The sequence below is a fragment of the Hydractinia symbiolongicarpus genome, chromosome 14 (assembly GCF_029227915.1).
Source record: "Hydractinia symbiolongicarpus strain clone_291-10 chromosome 14, HSymV2.1, whole genome shotgun sequence".
Classification (NCBI taxonomy): domain Eukaryota; kingdom Metazoa; phylum Cnidaria; class Hydrozoa; order Anthoathecata; family Hydractiniidae; genus Hydractinia; species Hydractinia symbiolongicarpus.
Genome location: NC_079888.1, coordinates 9,393,040 through 9,410,062, shown reverse-complemented (window position 1 = coordinate 9,410,062; position 17,023 = coordinate 9,393,040). Strand labels below are relative to the sequence as shown.

The window sequence follows — 17,023 nt, the reverse complement described above, 5'->3', positions numbered from 1 at the left end:
TAAGATGATAGGCGGTTAGATGGGGAGGGTATTAAGTCTACAGTTGCATACAAGTGTGGGGGATGACAGTCATATTTACAGACACCGCAAAGTATTGTTCAGTCCAATTGAATGTGTGTTTACTGAAAGGTGCATAGTGACTTCGTATTACATAATCTATAAAAAGATAGCTTTAAACCCAGCAACAAAAACAAAACAAAAATGTCTCGTTAAGCTATTATTTTTCCAGTTTTACATATGTTATACGAAACAAAATTAAGAGATTTATTTTGGCACCAAATTATCAATGCTTTCACCAGCCATAAGTTTCTTTTCCATGTCTACCAACAAATTAACTCCATCAACTACCACCTGAACAAGCTCGACTTCGGAGAAACCCAAACGATCCGAATTGGATATATCAAATGTTCCATTCGACGAAGCTGTGTCCACACCTCCAGTACCTAGAAATAATAAGAGGGTTGTATAAGACTAGCCGTACGTCCGTAAAAATTCACAAAAATTCAACCGTCGGAAAATCCATGAGAAATCCTCTATCGCTAATCGCAGCTATCTCATATATTATAGTATATTCTCATTTTTATTTTCTATTACTGTTGTGATTGTCTGAATCGAAAGAGATACACGTTATTCGTGCTGGAAAATATGTGGGACCATTTTCAACCCAAAGAACACTAAAGGTATCAATCCTATTTTAATCATAAAATGCTAGGCGGAAAAAAATATTCATGTTTTGATTTTCATCGTCTCAGCAGAGAATGGTTCACTTAAAGTGAACTTACCTCGTTTTTGCAATCTCATTTTTTTAAGCATCTGATCAAATCTTTTATCTTCTGACAGCAATGGTAACTTCACGTGGACACCTGCACGAATGCCAGTACCTAAAAAAGAAGTTATTAGGCTAACATTAATTTCTGGGTTATTTAGCTGATAATACAGTAGTATTTATGTAATTCAAACTACGATGTCACCAACGTGTAATATTACAAAAATTTGTTTGGCTCTAATTAATGGGTTCTGCTAAAGCAAACACAGTTGGTGCAAAAAGTGTTCGCTTTATACACATGTCCGCTTTATATAGAATTTTCATAAATGCTTGAGCCGGAGTAAATCAATGCGTTCCGACTTACGAGGTGTCCGCTGAAGACAGAATTCATTGAACAAAAGCTTAAATTGCATGTTATTTAACTTTCTTGATTGGTTTTTGCGAAGTTATAGCTACTTTGAGACTTACCTAAATTAGACGGACATGTTAATATGTATCCAAGATGTTCGTTCCACATAAACTCATTGTTACTCTCTTTAATGCTTTGCTCAAAGAGAGAAAGACCGGTGCAAAATCGATTGAACACAGCCTTCATGTCTCCTCCTTTTTCCATCGAAATGACGCGAATGTGGTCTTCCTCGTTTACCCAGACAAGAAAGTTTTTGTCATTGTTGTGCCAGATTCCTCTCGCATCTGGCCAATCTCGTGCCATGCCAGACGATGTAAGCAAAGGTGACACAGGCTTGTCAAACAAAAAGTGATCTTCGATTAGTTTGTCTTGAACTTCTTCTGTCATACCAGCGAGGGGATAATATTTGCCTACAGTTAAATAATAATGCAATTGACAACGGGTTATGGCATATACTGCGAGTACGGACATTACCCAAACAGAAGTTGGTTTATGAAGTTCGTCTGAATGCAGGGTTTGCGACGCGAAATTAAGCATTAATTGCAATAATATTTTGACCATGAATGTAGTTGCTTATTGGTTTGTTATGAAAATTATTTTGCAAATGTGAGTAGCAAAGTTTCTAGAGAATTTTACAATTATGGAATCAATAACTGAATTTTAAAAGCTGTTTACCTTTGAAATCACCAGTAAGAGACGCCAGACCGTCAGTTACAATAGTCTCGACCTTTCTTCGTTCAGCTCTTGTGCAATGCGGTGGCAGAGCAAGACCTCGTATGCTTCGACCAGTTCTAACACGACACGACAGCACAAAGTCGGGATCAAAACTTCCTCCTTTAAGATGACCAGGATTGAGATCTGTTTTATGCTTAGCATCGGGAGCATATCCTGATTGATGGTATAACGTAAAATTTAAATTATATACGATTCTTATTTTCGTGATTGATAAAAATATTTTTTTTTGCGCACATTTTCAAGAATTTAATTTAAATTGAAAATAAAATTTTAAGAATTGATTAAAAAATTAACATATTTAACATCAAGATTAGTAAAGAAATGGTTTTTTATCTTTTGCAAAAATCTAGTCTTTGACCAACCTCGTCCGGAAGACCCGTCTTTTCGCTTTTTTATATTGTGGACCGCGCCTTTACAATAAAAAAAAACGACAAGAGGGTTCTTTGGGACGAGGTTGGCTTGCTGCTGTAATCATGCAAGGACAACGAACCTCCATGTCTTCCACGAATGACTTCATCAAAAAACTCTTTGAAATCTGAGTATGAATCTTCATCCAAGGCTACACAACCCACGGTAAAAATAAATGGATGCCCTGGGTTATCAACACCAGTTTGAATGATTCGATCAAAAGAATATCCACTCTTAGGTTTAACTTTACTCATTCGTTCGTACATATCTTTTGTTAAAACTTTGCTCATCCAATTATTATGCTTTGATAACTCCGGAAAATTATCTACATCAATTTTTTTGCCGTCAGTCTAAAAAAGCGGCGAAAAAGTCGTTGAATAAATATATATTTTCAGTCAGGTTTTAAAAAAATGATATTTCTAAATTTTTAGCGGCGTTATACCAGATCGGGTAAAAAAATGTAGTTTAGGACATTTTACGACCGTTTTAATATCCGTTACTAATTTCGTCTATAATATTTACGCTTTGATCTAACTACTTGTGACAGTAGAAAACCAAACTTGTTCCCAGATCACGTTAGTTTAATTGTACACCCTTTCTTATAGGAATACTCTTTCTATAAGAACATTCGGAATGAAATTACACAAAAAGTTAAGAATCTCCTAAGAATATTCTCATCTTGTAAGTTCGAGTGTTCTTTTTTTCGTGACCCATTGGCGTTTTAATAACATTTAGATTGATTTTTTTTGTATTTATTTTCCGTTGCAAAATTTTACTGTTCATTATTCACACCATTCTTATATTAAAAACGTGTAGTTAGCTACGTCATATTGCAAAAAAAGACAAGAAATCCTTGGATATAAAGTTAGGTAGAAAATACTTAAAACAACTTACTTTTGCGACTAAAAGTTTCGCGAATTGTTAATATTCGCCAAAAAAGAAAGAAAACACAAAATGCTATGTAGTTGACGATTAACGAAGAAATAAATAACTTTGAGATGTGCCTGTTTTTTGATTTTCTTGTGGTGAAAAAACTTTTCCGTCTTAAAAAACATCCGTGACTTGGCGTAAAAAAGCTTTTGCGTTTTGTTGTTTTATAATTTCAAAACGCATAAACTTGAAAATGACCAAAAAACGCGACAGCCCTTCTAGTTTTCAATACTAATACTTTTGCCCGACCTTTTTGTCCAATGAGGTAGCTGGCTGGAAAATTATATTGTCATTTTCACAAATTAGCATAAAACTAAATTCCCACCTTCGCAGATGCGTCAATGGGTTCATTTTGTTCCAATTTTTTTTCCATTTCGACAAGTTTTGTAACACCGTCTACCACTATTTGCATCAATTCAACTTCTGAGTATCCAAGTCGATCCGAGTTGGAAATATCAAAAGTGCCGTCTGTACTTGCAGTATCTACACCGCCTAAAACATATAAATAAATCAAAATTTACAAGACAAAATAAAGATTCCTAGCTCCACTACTCACTACTCCTAGCGAGCGCCTATTTCTCTTCTGTTCAAAAATTTTAAAAATAATGGCGCACGTGGCCATTCGAGTGCTAGCCGACTTTCAGAATTCATTTCGAACGTTTCAAAATCTTTTTATACGAAAATGGACTCTGGTTTCTACATTAGACCCTGGTTTCTACATTAACACAATATTTATTATGCTTATATCTAAACTCAAACTTTACACCTAGATGACGTCTATGAATAAAGAAAGGAGCAGAGAGGCAAGGACATATTTTATAAAACCGCATCTTAGGTTTAAGAAGAAAATTGCGCGAAAGCACACATGCGCTCGCGAAAAAAACGCATCGCTCGATGGAAAAGATTTTTTACGAAAACATTTACGCAACGACTGCATTCTATTTAAATACGAAAACGAAACAAAACATTTTAAAAAGTTTCAAATTCCACACTTCTCATCATCGTCAGAGGATATGATACAATTTAAATCAACATATATTAAAGAGATGATATACACGTGATCCGGTTAATTTTGTGGTTGCTAAACAAAACAAAAACAGTCTTAAAGTTTTTTTTGTTTACCTACTTTTGCATGTTATAAATAATTTTATTAAAATTTGTTTTTTTTTACGATGTTGTTCTACTAGAATTTAGCTTGTCTTCTTAATCGCTCGAACCTTGCGATAATTTATAAGTTTCTTGGAAGACCAAGAAGTGAGTGCTAGGGGCGGCGCCACAATTTCCAAAGTGTCATAGTCGGAGATTTAGGCATAGGCATAGTGGGAAACAGCTGAGGTCCAGGGCGAAGCCCCTAGAAGCCAACGAATTTTTAGAGTCCTAAAACACGTAGAACGGCTATACCTTGGACTTTAGAAAAGCTTTGTTTATTGGCAAAAAATAAAAAATCAATACTTAGCAAAAAAGTGGTCGGGAAAGGGTGGGCGAAGCCCCCTAGTCCCCCCTAGTGGCGCCGCCTCTGAATGCATCTTCACAGGTCCTGTTAAACTTTCTACACCATGTGACGTGTCACAAATAAACAAAATATTAACGAACCATGTTGGCTTTTGTTTGATAATGGCGGGGACTGTTAATGTAATTATCGTTTTAGGGGGACAAAATTTAAAATTTAAAACATATGCGTAAGTTTTTTTTGTTAGTTTCCTAACTTTTAGTGTTCTCATAAGGAGGCTCAACCTCGCTCCTAGGAGTTTTCTACGGCTGTGACTTACTGAGACGTGGTCAACCATTTGTTAGCACGGTGTAAGAGAACCCTGGGGCAAAGTTAGGGCTGAGAGTGAGTTGGGATTAGGAATATTCCCTAGTGAGCGATCAAAGTGAGAATGATATTTATTAAAATAACTTGAGATATGCTTATGTGCTCCTTATTTCTCTTTGCAGAGTTCACTGCCTCGAATTGTTCTCAAAACATCCAAAAAAATTTCGACGAACGTGTTCTTTCGATCACTGGTTCGCATTTATGTACAAAAAAAGCCAAACGTGTGAAGCATAGTATTCGAAAATGTTTTTCTGTACTTTAGTTACAACGACGAAACTTTTCTGTTTTGAATTTGACGCGAGTTTACAGCAAGAGATGAAACCTCCCGCGTGTAACCGGCCCTATTATGGATTTAAGTACACTGTACAATAAAATGAATAAATCTACATTTACATAACGAAGAAAAAGTCGAACTTCAAACTCATTTTTCTTATAATTTAGGACGATGAAGGTTTTTGGTTCTTATGATCGTTTAAATATTTTCTTTTTTCTTACCGTATTCTTGATCTCTTCCTTTGAAAAACAGCTGTGAATACTGATCTTAAACTTTAAATAATTCGGTTGTAAAGAAACGTCTTTACCAATTGCTAAATACACCTTTGAAATTTAAAAACCTGGTTTCTCTCTCGCCCTTGCCTGGACTTTTGACGTGTGATGCTTTATGACATAAGTATGCGAAAAGAAAATATATTTAACTTACAAAAGCTGTTCAAGCCAGACATCACGTGCAACTTTTCCCGGGGGTACAACAATGCCCAAAATATTTATTTTAAAAACAGAAAAATAGTGTTTGCAGAGTAAGCTTTATTTTTTCCTAAAATTTATCAGCTGATTAAAAATTAAAAAAAAATAAAAAAATGGTTTTAACACTAGTAATATAAACGCTTTAACTTTTTTTCAGACAGTTTTATTGCGCTGCACCCTGTACTGCTCAAACAAGCATTCTTTGTAACGTCGTTAACTATGTGACTTGCGGAATGGTTTCTATACGCAATTATAATTATTGTGCAATACTTCTGCAACGTGTTTGCAAAACTGGTTGTAGAAAAAATAAAAATCCTGTCCACAACCTTTGTTCCACAACATATCCTGCGTAACTTTGTTATGTCCTTACATTAAAATTGTGGCTGTTATTTTTGTACAAATTTTGTACAACACAACTGTTCGCAACGATTTTAGGCCTAATGAAAACCAGGCTTTATGTGTTACCGGTGGGCTGGATAATTTAAGAAAGATGTCATGATAACGAGTCGTTAGAACTTGTTGAAAATCCACGGGAACCCTTAAAAGTATATCGCATTTGTCGGTTCAGTCAAAAATATTTCTTGCATTATCACATCCTCGACCCCAGGGTTGCTGCATGATGCCTTGATGGCTAAACATTTTTAAGAACCCCTGGGGACGTGGTTGACATTATCGCAACAGACATACGGGTATAAATCTTCCCTAAAATTGGAACAGCGGTGTTGATTGAAAGTTTTATGATATGGCAGCTTTATTGGTATTTGTAGAAAACCTCGAACCCAGGACTTTTTCTGTCAAAAAGCGAAAACAAGACCAGACGTGACAAGCATTAAAATGTAAGCAGATGCACTTTTGAGATTTTTAATCCACTTTGATATCATTTGAGCTATTTGTAGCAACAAACGTTGAGTCGTTGATACTCCTTTATGGTACAGCTTTTTTCTAATCCTGAACCGAATAATTACTTTCTAAGTTCTAATCAAATTACAATAACCACGTAAGTCTTTGCAGTACCAACCTCGACCCCAGGACTATCTAGTTTTTTTATACTTGCACGACGAGGCAAAATAATTTTATTTTTCTTACTCACCATCCTTATATCCAAAAGAGAAAAGTCTCTGCGGTCCAGATTTAGCATTAGCAACCCAAACTCGTTCCCAGGGATTTTTGTCTCTTATCGTCGCTGCGATTATTGATAGGTCTGACAAAACCATGTTGGTCCCGACGTCAGATATGCAGGCCCTGGGATCGACGTTCTAACGACCCTTACCCGTTTTGTACTGAGGGGGGTGAAGGGGGGGGGGGGGGGGGCAGAGAGAAAAGGAGATTTCAACACCAATGCACTTTTCATAATTAATGAGCTGTTAAAATTTTGTGATTCTTAATGTTTTACTATTTGGCAATTTTTAATAATTTCTTAGCACTGATGATACTGTTCCGAGAACAAACTTTTCATATTGTCAAACGAAAGCATTATAAAGGATTACGTATAAACCAATCTTGTTGGTTCTGTCGGCGATAAAAACCACTGTTCTCAGAAAAATGAAGATATCATAACAAAATTGGTGATATCAGCAAATTTTAATCCTTATCAACAATTTATTTATCTTCTTGTAAACATAGCTCAAAACAAGTCCCTGGATTTGTGATACCCAAAAACGCAATTTCATAATATGATCTAACATCTTGTACGACAACCTCGTTCCCAAGGTCTTGTAGTTATTACGGAACAACAAGGTAAACTGCCCTCGAAACGAGGTTGCTTGTACGAATGTTGTATAAATGGTGGACGAATGTGTAATGGAACTTTAATCGTTCGTACGTGTCATCCAACACGTTTTGTTCAAATGGTATGTTCATTCATTTTTTATTTTAAGTGAAGTCAAAGGTGACGAAAAAAATGCTTTTACAAGTTCTATTATCAAAGCTTGTAGACTCTGATTGGAAAACCCCAGTGTTGTATAACTTCGTATAAAGCGCCTGGCATTGACATTTAAGTATCTAGCCAAGCTCGAACCCAGCACCTTTTACCGTGGCGTCGAAAAGGCGCTGGCACAGGCTGGTCACGTGGGCATCAAATGAACCAGATTCTGGTTCATTTTTAATTTATGCAAATTCTGCATATTTATGATTTTGGCGATGGGCTGGAAAGATGTGGTACGTGTTTTCAAGATGTAAGGATTTTTCCTTTCCACTTTTTAAAAAAATTCTGGTCAAGTGATGTGCTGATGTTTCTTCAGCACAAATTCGGCACACTCCTTTGCCACCTTAATAAACTTTTTTAGGCGTAGATGGTAACATCTTCTGCAATGAGAGATGAACAAGAAGAGCACCTGCAACACTTCACTTCTCTCTCGAGCCATATTTATGAATGCATTACCTATGGACTGGCTAGCAACAACACCGACTACGTTTTAAAAAAAATATCGTACATTTCAAAGAAATTCTTACTTTAGCTAAGACATCTTAAAAAAAGGGGGCGAAAATGAGATTAAAAAGGAAAAATAATGCTTTTTAAGGATTTAAAACCACCACATCTTCCGGTGCCATATTTGTTTATGTATCACTTTTAGGATTTTTGCTGACGCCAGCTAAAAGCGTTGCATAATTAGGGTAATGCCGTGGGCCAATTATATGCGATACGGTGACCAGCCTGGTCCAGGGCTATTTCGCTAGAACTATCAGAAAGCGCAGCACCGTTGAGAAGCAAATAGTCCTGGGGACGAGGTTGGTATCTAGCAACTGGTGGACCCTTTTCACTTCCTATCATTAAATATCATATTTCGAAGGTTGCTGCATCAAACCTTGTAAAAGGCTGTTTTAATGCTGATGACAAGAGTGGTTTTAAACAAAATCGCAACAACAATTTCAAACATGGAATTTTCTTCAAGTACCAGGAGTGACAAACAGTAATCATGTGGCTCATTTTATTACATTTACACAAAAAAACAATTAATCATTTTAATTGCTAGGCCAGACTACGAGATCTTCATGGTCAGATGTCGGATATTTAATGGTAGTAATAACGCTGTTTGAAATCTGGAATACTTTGAAATTTAAGGTAGACCACCAACCTCATTTTGAAGGCCTTGGGGACGAAGGTGCTTAAGGGTATTAATTGTTTTGTATGTAAAAATTAGAAAAGTTTCATTACCTGTTCCTCTTTTCTGTAGCCGCATCTCGTCCAACATGGAATCAAACTTCGGATGCTTGCTCAATAATGGTATTTTAACATGCACACCGGCTCTCATGCCTGTTCCCAAATTGGATGGACAAGTTAGAATGTAACCTAAATGTTCATTCCACATGAACTCATGGCCGTCTTGTTTCATCAATTTTTCAACCTAAAGAAAGGTGTCAAAAAACGTAAACAATAAAGTTACTTGGCTTTCGTGATGCACCGTGACGGTAGATAAGGGGGCGGGTAGTATTCGAGTTTGCTGCATGATGTCACGGTTGAAATGCTTTTTGAATAATCCTTCAATCATTATTTTTAATTGTGTCGATTGTACATTGGAAGGGGAGGGGTAGGAAAGGGGGTGGGGGGACTTGTTGGCTCCCAGCGTAACGCAATTATTAGGTGTCCTAAATAAAAACGTGGCGCAGAGTGATGAGGGGGGGGGGGGGGGTTAAGAAGGCAAATTTAGCGTTACGTAATAGCTACCCAAATGGCACTTAATATCTGTTGTGCAAATAGATTCGTGCATTTGTCCACAACTTGTGTATCTTAAGGACATCAAAATTAAGTTTCTCCTAATACGTCTCACTTCTGATTTGAAATCAACCCATTAACACAAAATAGTTCCTCCAATGCACACACCAAATTAAAATCCAATGAGCACAAAGTTAGCGTGACCACGTCTCATCCTCTTGAAACCCTAATGAATATACTGGGCGGGGGCGGGGGTAGATTCCGCCTTCCTAGCATTTAACAAGATCTCTCCCAATTTATTAATCCGATTTCCCTGCGGTGAGAAAAATTGGGCTGTGACTCCAACTATTGTGTACAAAACCGCCATAAAAAGCTTTGGTTTTGTATAACCCCAGGGCTTACATTTGAAGGTTATCAGAAATAAAATTTCGCAAACCAAAATTCTCAATCGGGAAAAAAATGCTTGGACGAAATGACAAATTAGAATTTTCAAAGCATTTTTTAACGTCTGTCTACATAACAGTGCGTAAAAAAACGTTAATAAAATTTTTTTTCTCTGGGTAACGAAAATTTTGTCCGACAGGAATTTTACATAATTTAATTTTTTAATGTATACACAATCACAAGCTAAAAATATTAGACGTTAAACACGAAAGAACATTGTTGTTTCTCTTCCTCAATAGTTGATTCAATCTCCTACGGATTCCAATCTTGTAATTAGGTCGTCGGGCAGAAGCGAACCTTAAGTTAGCTGTGTCACATGCTCCACACCTTATACAAGCCTGAAATAAAAACGCAAATAATTTGTTTTACTACAGATATCAATTTTTGTAAACACACGCAACTTGCCAATGTTTAGAAAGGTTTATGGAACTTTGCATATTTTTGTGCATTTGCGAAAATTCTGGTAGGTAAAAAGCAGAACCGAAAGGAGCAAAATGGCTACTATTGAAATTCGTGATTTTCTTGAAAGCACCCTGAAAGCCATTAAAATTAATATAATTAACTGTTTTTAATTTTCCTAGCTCAATTCTGAGGAAATATTTCTATAATTTCTGAACAGGTGCGCATGTGCGCATCAAACATTACGTCACTCAGAAAGTGTTCTATATAACATATCTTATTATACCCATTCGAAAAATGTGCGCATCAAACATTACGTCACTCAGAAAGTGTTCTATATAACATATCTTATTATACCCATTCGAAAAATGAAATAAATCTAAGTAATTCAATTATTTTATCAGGAAAATATTTGCAACAAATAATGAATGTGCCGTTTGACAAAATTACTAATTATCAACCTACCTTTTTGGAGCCAAAATACAACTTCTCTGCTGTGTGCCTCATTAGAGAGTCGGAATAAACTCTGTTCAGCATATGTACCATTTGAATGAACGGTATGAGTGAATATACGTGTTGTGAGGTGCATCACAAGCGAAAGCTTATTTACAGTGAATGCATTTTAACAGCGAAATGTTAAACAACATTTTTTTAAAATTGCACTGCTCACGTATAAGATTTCTTCACCAAGGAGAATAACTTCGCATTTGTGTTGTGGAGAAAAGGGTGTATTGATGTATCGGGGAGAGAAAAAAATTAATGGTTGCTTATTCGGATTACATCTTACTGCAATGCAATATTGTTGTTGTTTTTTTTGTTTGTTTTTTCTGCAAACAAGTTCGTTTACATGTTCTGCTACATTTTAACACAGGTAAAGTTTAACAGACGGTAGAGTTAAACACTTTGCTCATTGAAATAAATTAATAAGCATAACTATAGCTACATCTCCATTAATAAATAAATAAAGGGAGAGGGAGTAAGTGAGTACGTCGATGGTTGAAATAAGCGTTGAGGATTAAATAAAGTTGAAAAAATCTAAAAATTAATTATTGGGGAGGGGGGGATAGAGGGGGATAATAAAGGGGGTGGGGGGAAGGTTTAGCGTATTTGCACGAGATCAATGATTCGTTATTTACAGGCGGCCAATGATATTCGAGTATTTACATTGGAACCAATTATAATTGGACATTAACATGCAGACTAATACTTGCATGAAATCCAATGGCATTTACGTGTTCATATGGAGACAAATAATACATTCGCTCGTATACGTAAAAGCCATAGCCGACGCAAATTGTATGGTACATCATTTAGACGTTTTTTTCTTGAAAACGTCTAAATTTCAGTCGAGGCTAGATGTGATTATGTTTCTTACATTTGTTGATCAGCCTTAAATTTTTGATCTTCCAAAAATTGAGAATTTGGTTAGCTTTTCGGATAAGGATGAAATTTTAGCCTTCTTTTTATAAACTATTCCCTGTCCCGGGAAAATAAATCTTCGCAAAAGTTCAACTATTCGCAAAATTTGGGTAATTGTATATTTATTTCTAAATGAATGTATACTTTTATATAACGCATATCGTACTGATATATAGACAATGAATGTATTTCGTTCTGAAACTTTTTTGGCCGCTGACCAGTAGATACATAATATATCATACCTCGCAAATAATGTAAATAATAAAAATTCACTCACTTTGTTGAGGCCATCACAAAACCTTTCAAACACTGCTTTCATGTTTCCTCCCTTTTCCATTGAAATCAAACGCATATGGTCTTCCTCATTTACCCAAACTAGAAAGTTCTTGTCATCGTTATGCCAGATCCCACGTGCTTCCGGCCAGTCACGTGCCATGCCTGATGATGTCAGTAAAGGCGAGACAGGTTTGTCGAAGAGAAAGTGGTCATCGATAAGCTTTTGTTGATCCGCCTCAGTCATTGTTTCAAGCGAGTAATATTTTCCTTTTAATTTGCCAGACAAATTCCCAAGGGCTTGTACCACAATTTTCTCAACCTAAAAGACAGTAAATCTTAAATAAATAAAGATCTTTTCTTTATCTTTATATAAGCTTGCTGGTGGAGCTAATGCTTGGCTCACAATTAAAATTGTTGAGAAATGAATATTGCATCTACCTGTTTTCGTTCCGCACGGGTACACCAAGGCGGCAAGCACAATCCACGAATGCTACGCCCTGTTCGAACACGAGATGATAACACATACTTCGGGTCCAAATTATCACCCCCTAATGTAAAAAAGGACAAGAAATTACTCTAAAATAAATGCAGCGAAATGCATTTGAACCAAGCACCTTGGCCTTTAACTTTGATACGGGTGTCTTTTTCAGGCGTTTAGAAAAACCCGTCCTTGCACTTATCATAATGTACCTTTTAACTTTTCAGGCGATAAGTCGGTTTTATGCATATCCGTTTTCTTAAATCCGTTAAACCGATTATTGATAACTGGATCAAAGAGATCGGCAAACGTTTTGTAGGTTTCTTCGTCACCGGCTACACAGCCAACCGTCATTATGAAAGGATGCCCTGGGTTGTCAACACCTGTTTGAATAGCTTGATCAATTCCAAACCCGCTAGGTGTTTTCACGTTAAAATATTTAGCATATATTTCCGGTGTCAAACATTTAGACATCCAATTGTTGTGTTTTGATAAATCGGGTAAGTTGATACCGCTGACATTTTTCGCACCAGTTGTTTTTAGCTGAGCGGCTTTTACTAAATCTTCAATGTTTTCGTTTTGTTCCAAAGCCTTTTCCAAATCAACTAAGCATCTCACACCATTAATGACATTTTGAACAAGTTGTACTTCCGAAAAACCCAGTCGATCTAGATTTGAAATGTCAAATGTACCATCGGTACTCATTGTATCCACACCACCTGTGCCTCTCTTTTGCAAGCGATAAGCGAGTAGAACGTCATCAAAATGTGATGTTTTTGACAACAATGGGATCTTAACATGCACTCCTGCCCGCAAACCGGTACCGAGATTAGAGGGACATGTAAGTATGTAACCAAGATGATTATTCCACATGAAGTCGTGACCCTTAGATTTTATCAGCGATTCAACTTTGTTTAAGCCTTCGCAAAATCTTTGAAACACAGAGCGCATATTTCCTCCTTTCTCCATCGAGATGACTCGTGAATGGTCTTCCTCGTTTACCCAGACAAGAAAGTTTTTGTCTTCGTTATGCCAGATTCCTCTTGCTTCAGGCCAATCACGCGCCATGCCAGCAGATGTAAGCAAAGGTGACACAGGCTTGTCGAACAAAAAGTGATCTTCGATGAGCTTGTCTTGAACTTCTTCTGTCATACCAGTAAGTGGATAGTAGTTTCCTAAAATAAGTATTGTTGTAGAGTCAAGAAGACAAATAGGCTGGCGTTATCCGATATTACAGGTAATGAATAATTATTATATACAAGTCAAGAGAGACAATTTCGGGAAGTTATTATTACGCAGGAGAAGTGTTTTTTCGCGTCATCCTCATCATTACGGTTTTTTGTTAGTGCTCAGAGTCCATACACTTTACTTGACGGTTTTTTCACCGTCGGCCTCATTGTTGAAAAGGAAATAATTCCTGGGAATTAGGTAATAACAAAACTAACTTGCGATATTCTAAAGCATAATCAAAATGGAAATCTAAAATCATGGACATTATATTAAATGACATCTTTAGCTCACGACATTATAAAACAACATCACTCGATCATATTCTGAGATTGTTTATAAATTTATAGCCCTAAGTCAGTTTAAACTGTTGACACCAGAACGTTGACAAGTTAAAAGTATATGCGTTCATTTAGAAACATCATTGTGGAACGATAGTTGATATTTAGCTTTGTTTTACAATAAATTATATCCAGCATTGGAGCGAATGAAGACAACTCAATCTCTGTCAGTTCACATACCTTTAAATTTCCCGTCCAAACTGTCTAGAGCTTCTATTAAGATTTTCTCGACTGCTTTTCTTTCAGCTCTGGTACACACAGGTGGGAGAGTTAAGCCACGGATACTTCGTCCTGTGCGAACACGACACGAAAGAACGTATGACGGATCTAAATCGTCTCCACCAATCAAATGATCAGGATCGAGATCAGTGGCGTGTTTTGCCGTCTTTGAGTAGCCGTTATGACGGTGGAAAATAACGTCATCCAGCAACTCTGCAAACACAGAGTATGTCTCCTATTAAGAAGGATTATGAGGTAAATTAAAATTAACATAGTCTGAAAGTAGGAATCAGTACAAATATTACCGTAATATATCATTGACAACATTTCTGCAGTGTGTATTGTAACAGACAACATTATTTTTTGCTTGGAACAAAAAAAAGCATTTTATAAAGACAAAGTATAATACACCGTCAAAAACTCGCCAAAGCCATCCTGAAGAACCATAAAAGTCTTCTGTGTCGGGATTATATATAGTAAAAAAATAATTTAGGTTTCAGAAAAAAGGGATCCTGTGGTCATAATTTTACTTTAGCACCAAATGCATTCAATCTATAAACCTAGAAAAATTGGGTAGAATCCTGTTCAAGACGGAAAAATTTCGAGATATACATATTGTTTCTTTCGTAAATGATTTAGTATTCGTACAAAAAGCCTTTCCTTGCCAAGCCTACAAGCGCTCTTTCAAATTGGAGTTCATTCGAGAAAGTGAATACTACTAACCTCGTCTCCAGCTACGCAACCCACGGTATAAATAAAAGGATGCCCTGGGTTGTCTACACCAGTTTGAATGACTTGATCCAACGTCACACCGTTGCAAGTCTTCAAGTTATGAAGTTTTTTATACAAAGGTAGTGTCAGACATTTAGCCATGTAGTTGCTGTGCTTGCTAAAATCAGGAAAGTTAGCTTCTGGATCATTCTTAATAAAATTGACCACGACCTTTTTGTCAGCGACTTTCACAGCGGCACTGTTCGATTTAGGTTGAGCTTTTGTTTGTACCCTAAAAATGTAACATAAAAACAATTTTAGCGCATGTCTTTTAACCATGATATCCAAGGTATCCGCGACTTTTCACTGACAATCTTTCATGAAAAACTTGATTTCTGCAGTAAAAAAATATTTCTTGCTACTTCTATTAAATTAAAGTGATAACTAGTTATGGCTTATACATAGTATCTTGGTATTTCTACCATTCTTGGCGCCAATGTGTGTAATTGGACGTTCAAGGGTTAGGTTGTGCCGTGACTTTTTCTATAAGGTAAAGTTCATTGGAATTTAATAATTTTTATTTTGTCCAAAATGACGGACACTCATGCAAAACATTTCTATGAAACACACTGTCGATGGAAGTGATTTCTCAACTCAACTAGTACTGAGTTAACGTTTGGTTTCCGCATAAACAACCTGTCATGATTTGTTTTATTTCACTTCCCTTTGAATTATACATACATATCCTTTTATTCAAAGTAATATAACATTGGAAATTTTAAAATTTAATAAGCACCAGCGTGCTTAACGATATAATAGGAACAAAACCAGACAAAAATAAGTTGACTTACGGGCCTTTCGTGTTCCCTCCAGCTTGTTTTTCAACTGGTTTGGAACCCTCAACTGTTGTTGCTAAAAAGTAAATTCAACCTTTTACAGAAGAAGAAAAAGAAGAAAAAGAAAAAAGAAGAAGAAGAAAGAAAAAGAAAGAAGAAGAAGAAAAAGAAGAAGAAAAAAGAAGAAGAAAAAAGAAGAAGAAATAAAAAGATGGAAAAAGACGGAAGATGAAGAAGAAGACAGAAGATGAAGAAGATGAAGAAGATGAAGAGGATGAAGAAGATAAAGAAGATCAGAAGATAAAGAAGAAGGCAGAAAATGAAGAAGGCAAAAGAAAGAAAAAGATAAAAGAAGACAGAAGATGAAGAAGAAGACAGAAGATAAAGAAGGAGACAGAAGAAGAAGACAGAAAATGAAGGAGAAGACAGAAGATGAAGAAAGAAGAAGAAGAAGAAGAAAAAAATACCTTGTTTTGAGCAGACTGAGGATGCACAACCCATTTTCAATATTATTTATCAAGTTTAAGTAACCGAAGGCTTTTGTGTAGCTGTAGTGAAGTCCAGACTTGTTTGGTCTATATATTCGCTGTTGCCAGTGGTTTTTCACGCGGTCGTGACGAATTAAATATTTGACGTCAATTTGAATCAGTTACCCAATCAAATCTCTCACAAGAAAAATAAAATCTGACGTCACTTTAAGTTGGCAGCTTAAATTTGCTTCCATCTTTTCCATGATTTCCAATAAAAACAGTAAAATGCACGTCATATAGATAAAGCTAAAAGCGAATGTATTTATCACGGTAGTCAAGGTTATAAAATCAACAAAAAGCAAATGTTTGAGCTTCTCCAATAACAAAATAATGAAAACAACACAATTCTTATTGACTATCAAATTTTCGCGTCGTTATTGTAAAACACATTCCAAAAATAATAACATACTATTCATGTTTTTAAAAATCAGATAGTGCAACATCACGACAAGAAACTGACAATACAAGAACTTTAAAGCCCGGTCCTCACTGCGCATCTAATTGTGGGTAAGCTACGTAATGGAAGATGTACATAGCCGTATACACAACTTAACGGCCATTTTAACGACAATCTATTTTTTAAGATTTTCCTGTAGTATTTTAACATCAAGTATGCTTATTAAAGTTTATAACAATCAAAAGCGTAACTTAAATTAAACTTTCGTGAAAAGAAAAATTTATTC

General features: G+C 36.0%; 1 protein-coding gene across 1 annotated transcript; it reads right to left on the bottom strand.

Annotated features, from left to right (window-relative positions):
- Positions 1 to 204: 204 nt before the first annotated feature.
- On the bottom strand, positions 205 to 16,597 carry LOC130624917 (creatine kinase, flagellar-like). Its single transcript, XM_057439978.1, has 14 exons — positions 16,278 to 16,597; positions 15,826 to 15,886; positions 14,987 to 15,266; positions 14,225 to 14,498; positions 12,689 to 13,651; positions 12,437 to 12,546; positions 12,000 to 12,317; positions 8,963 to 9,152; positions 3,574 to 3,740; positions 2,401 to 2,668; positions 1,851 to 2,063; positions 1,235 to 1,585; positions 783 to 881; positions 205 to 443 (listed from the first exon to the last, which is right to left on the bottom strand). Exons 1-14 carry the CDS (start codon positions 16,309 to 16,311, stop codon positions 265 to 267), a joined length of 3,507 nt encoding a protein of 1,168 aa, XP_057295961.1. The 5' UTR covers positions 16,312 to 16,597; the 3' UTR covers positions 205 to 264.
- Positions 16,598 to 17,023: the final 426 nt, after the last annotated feature.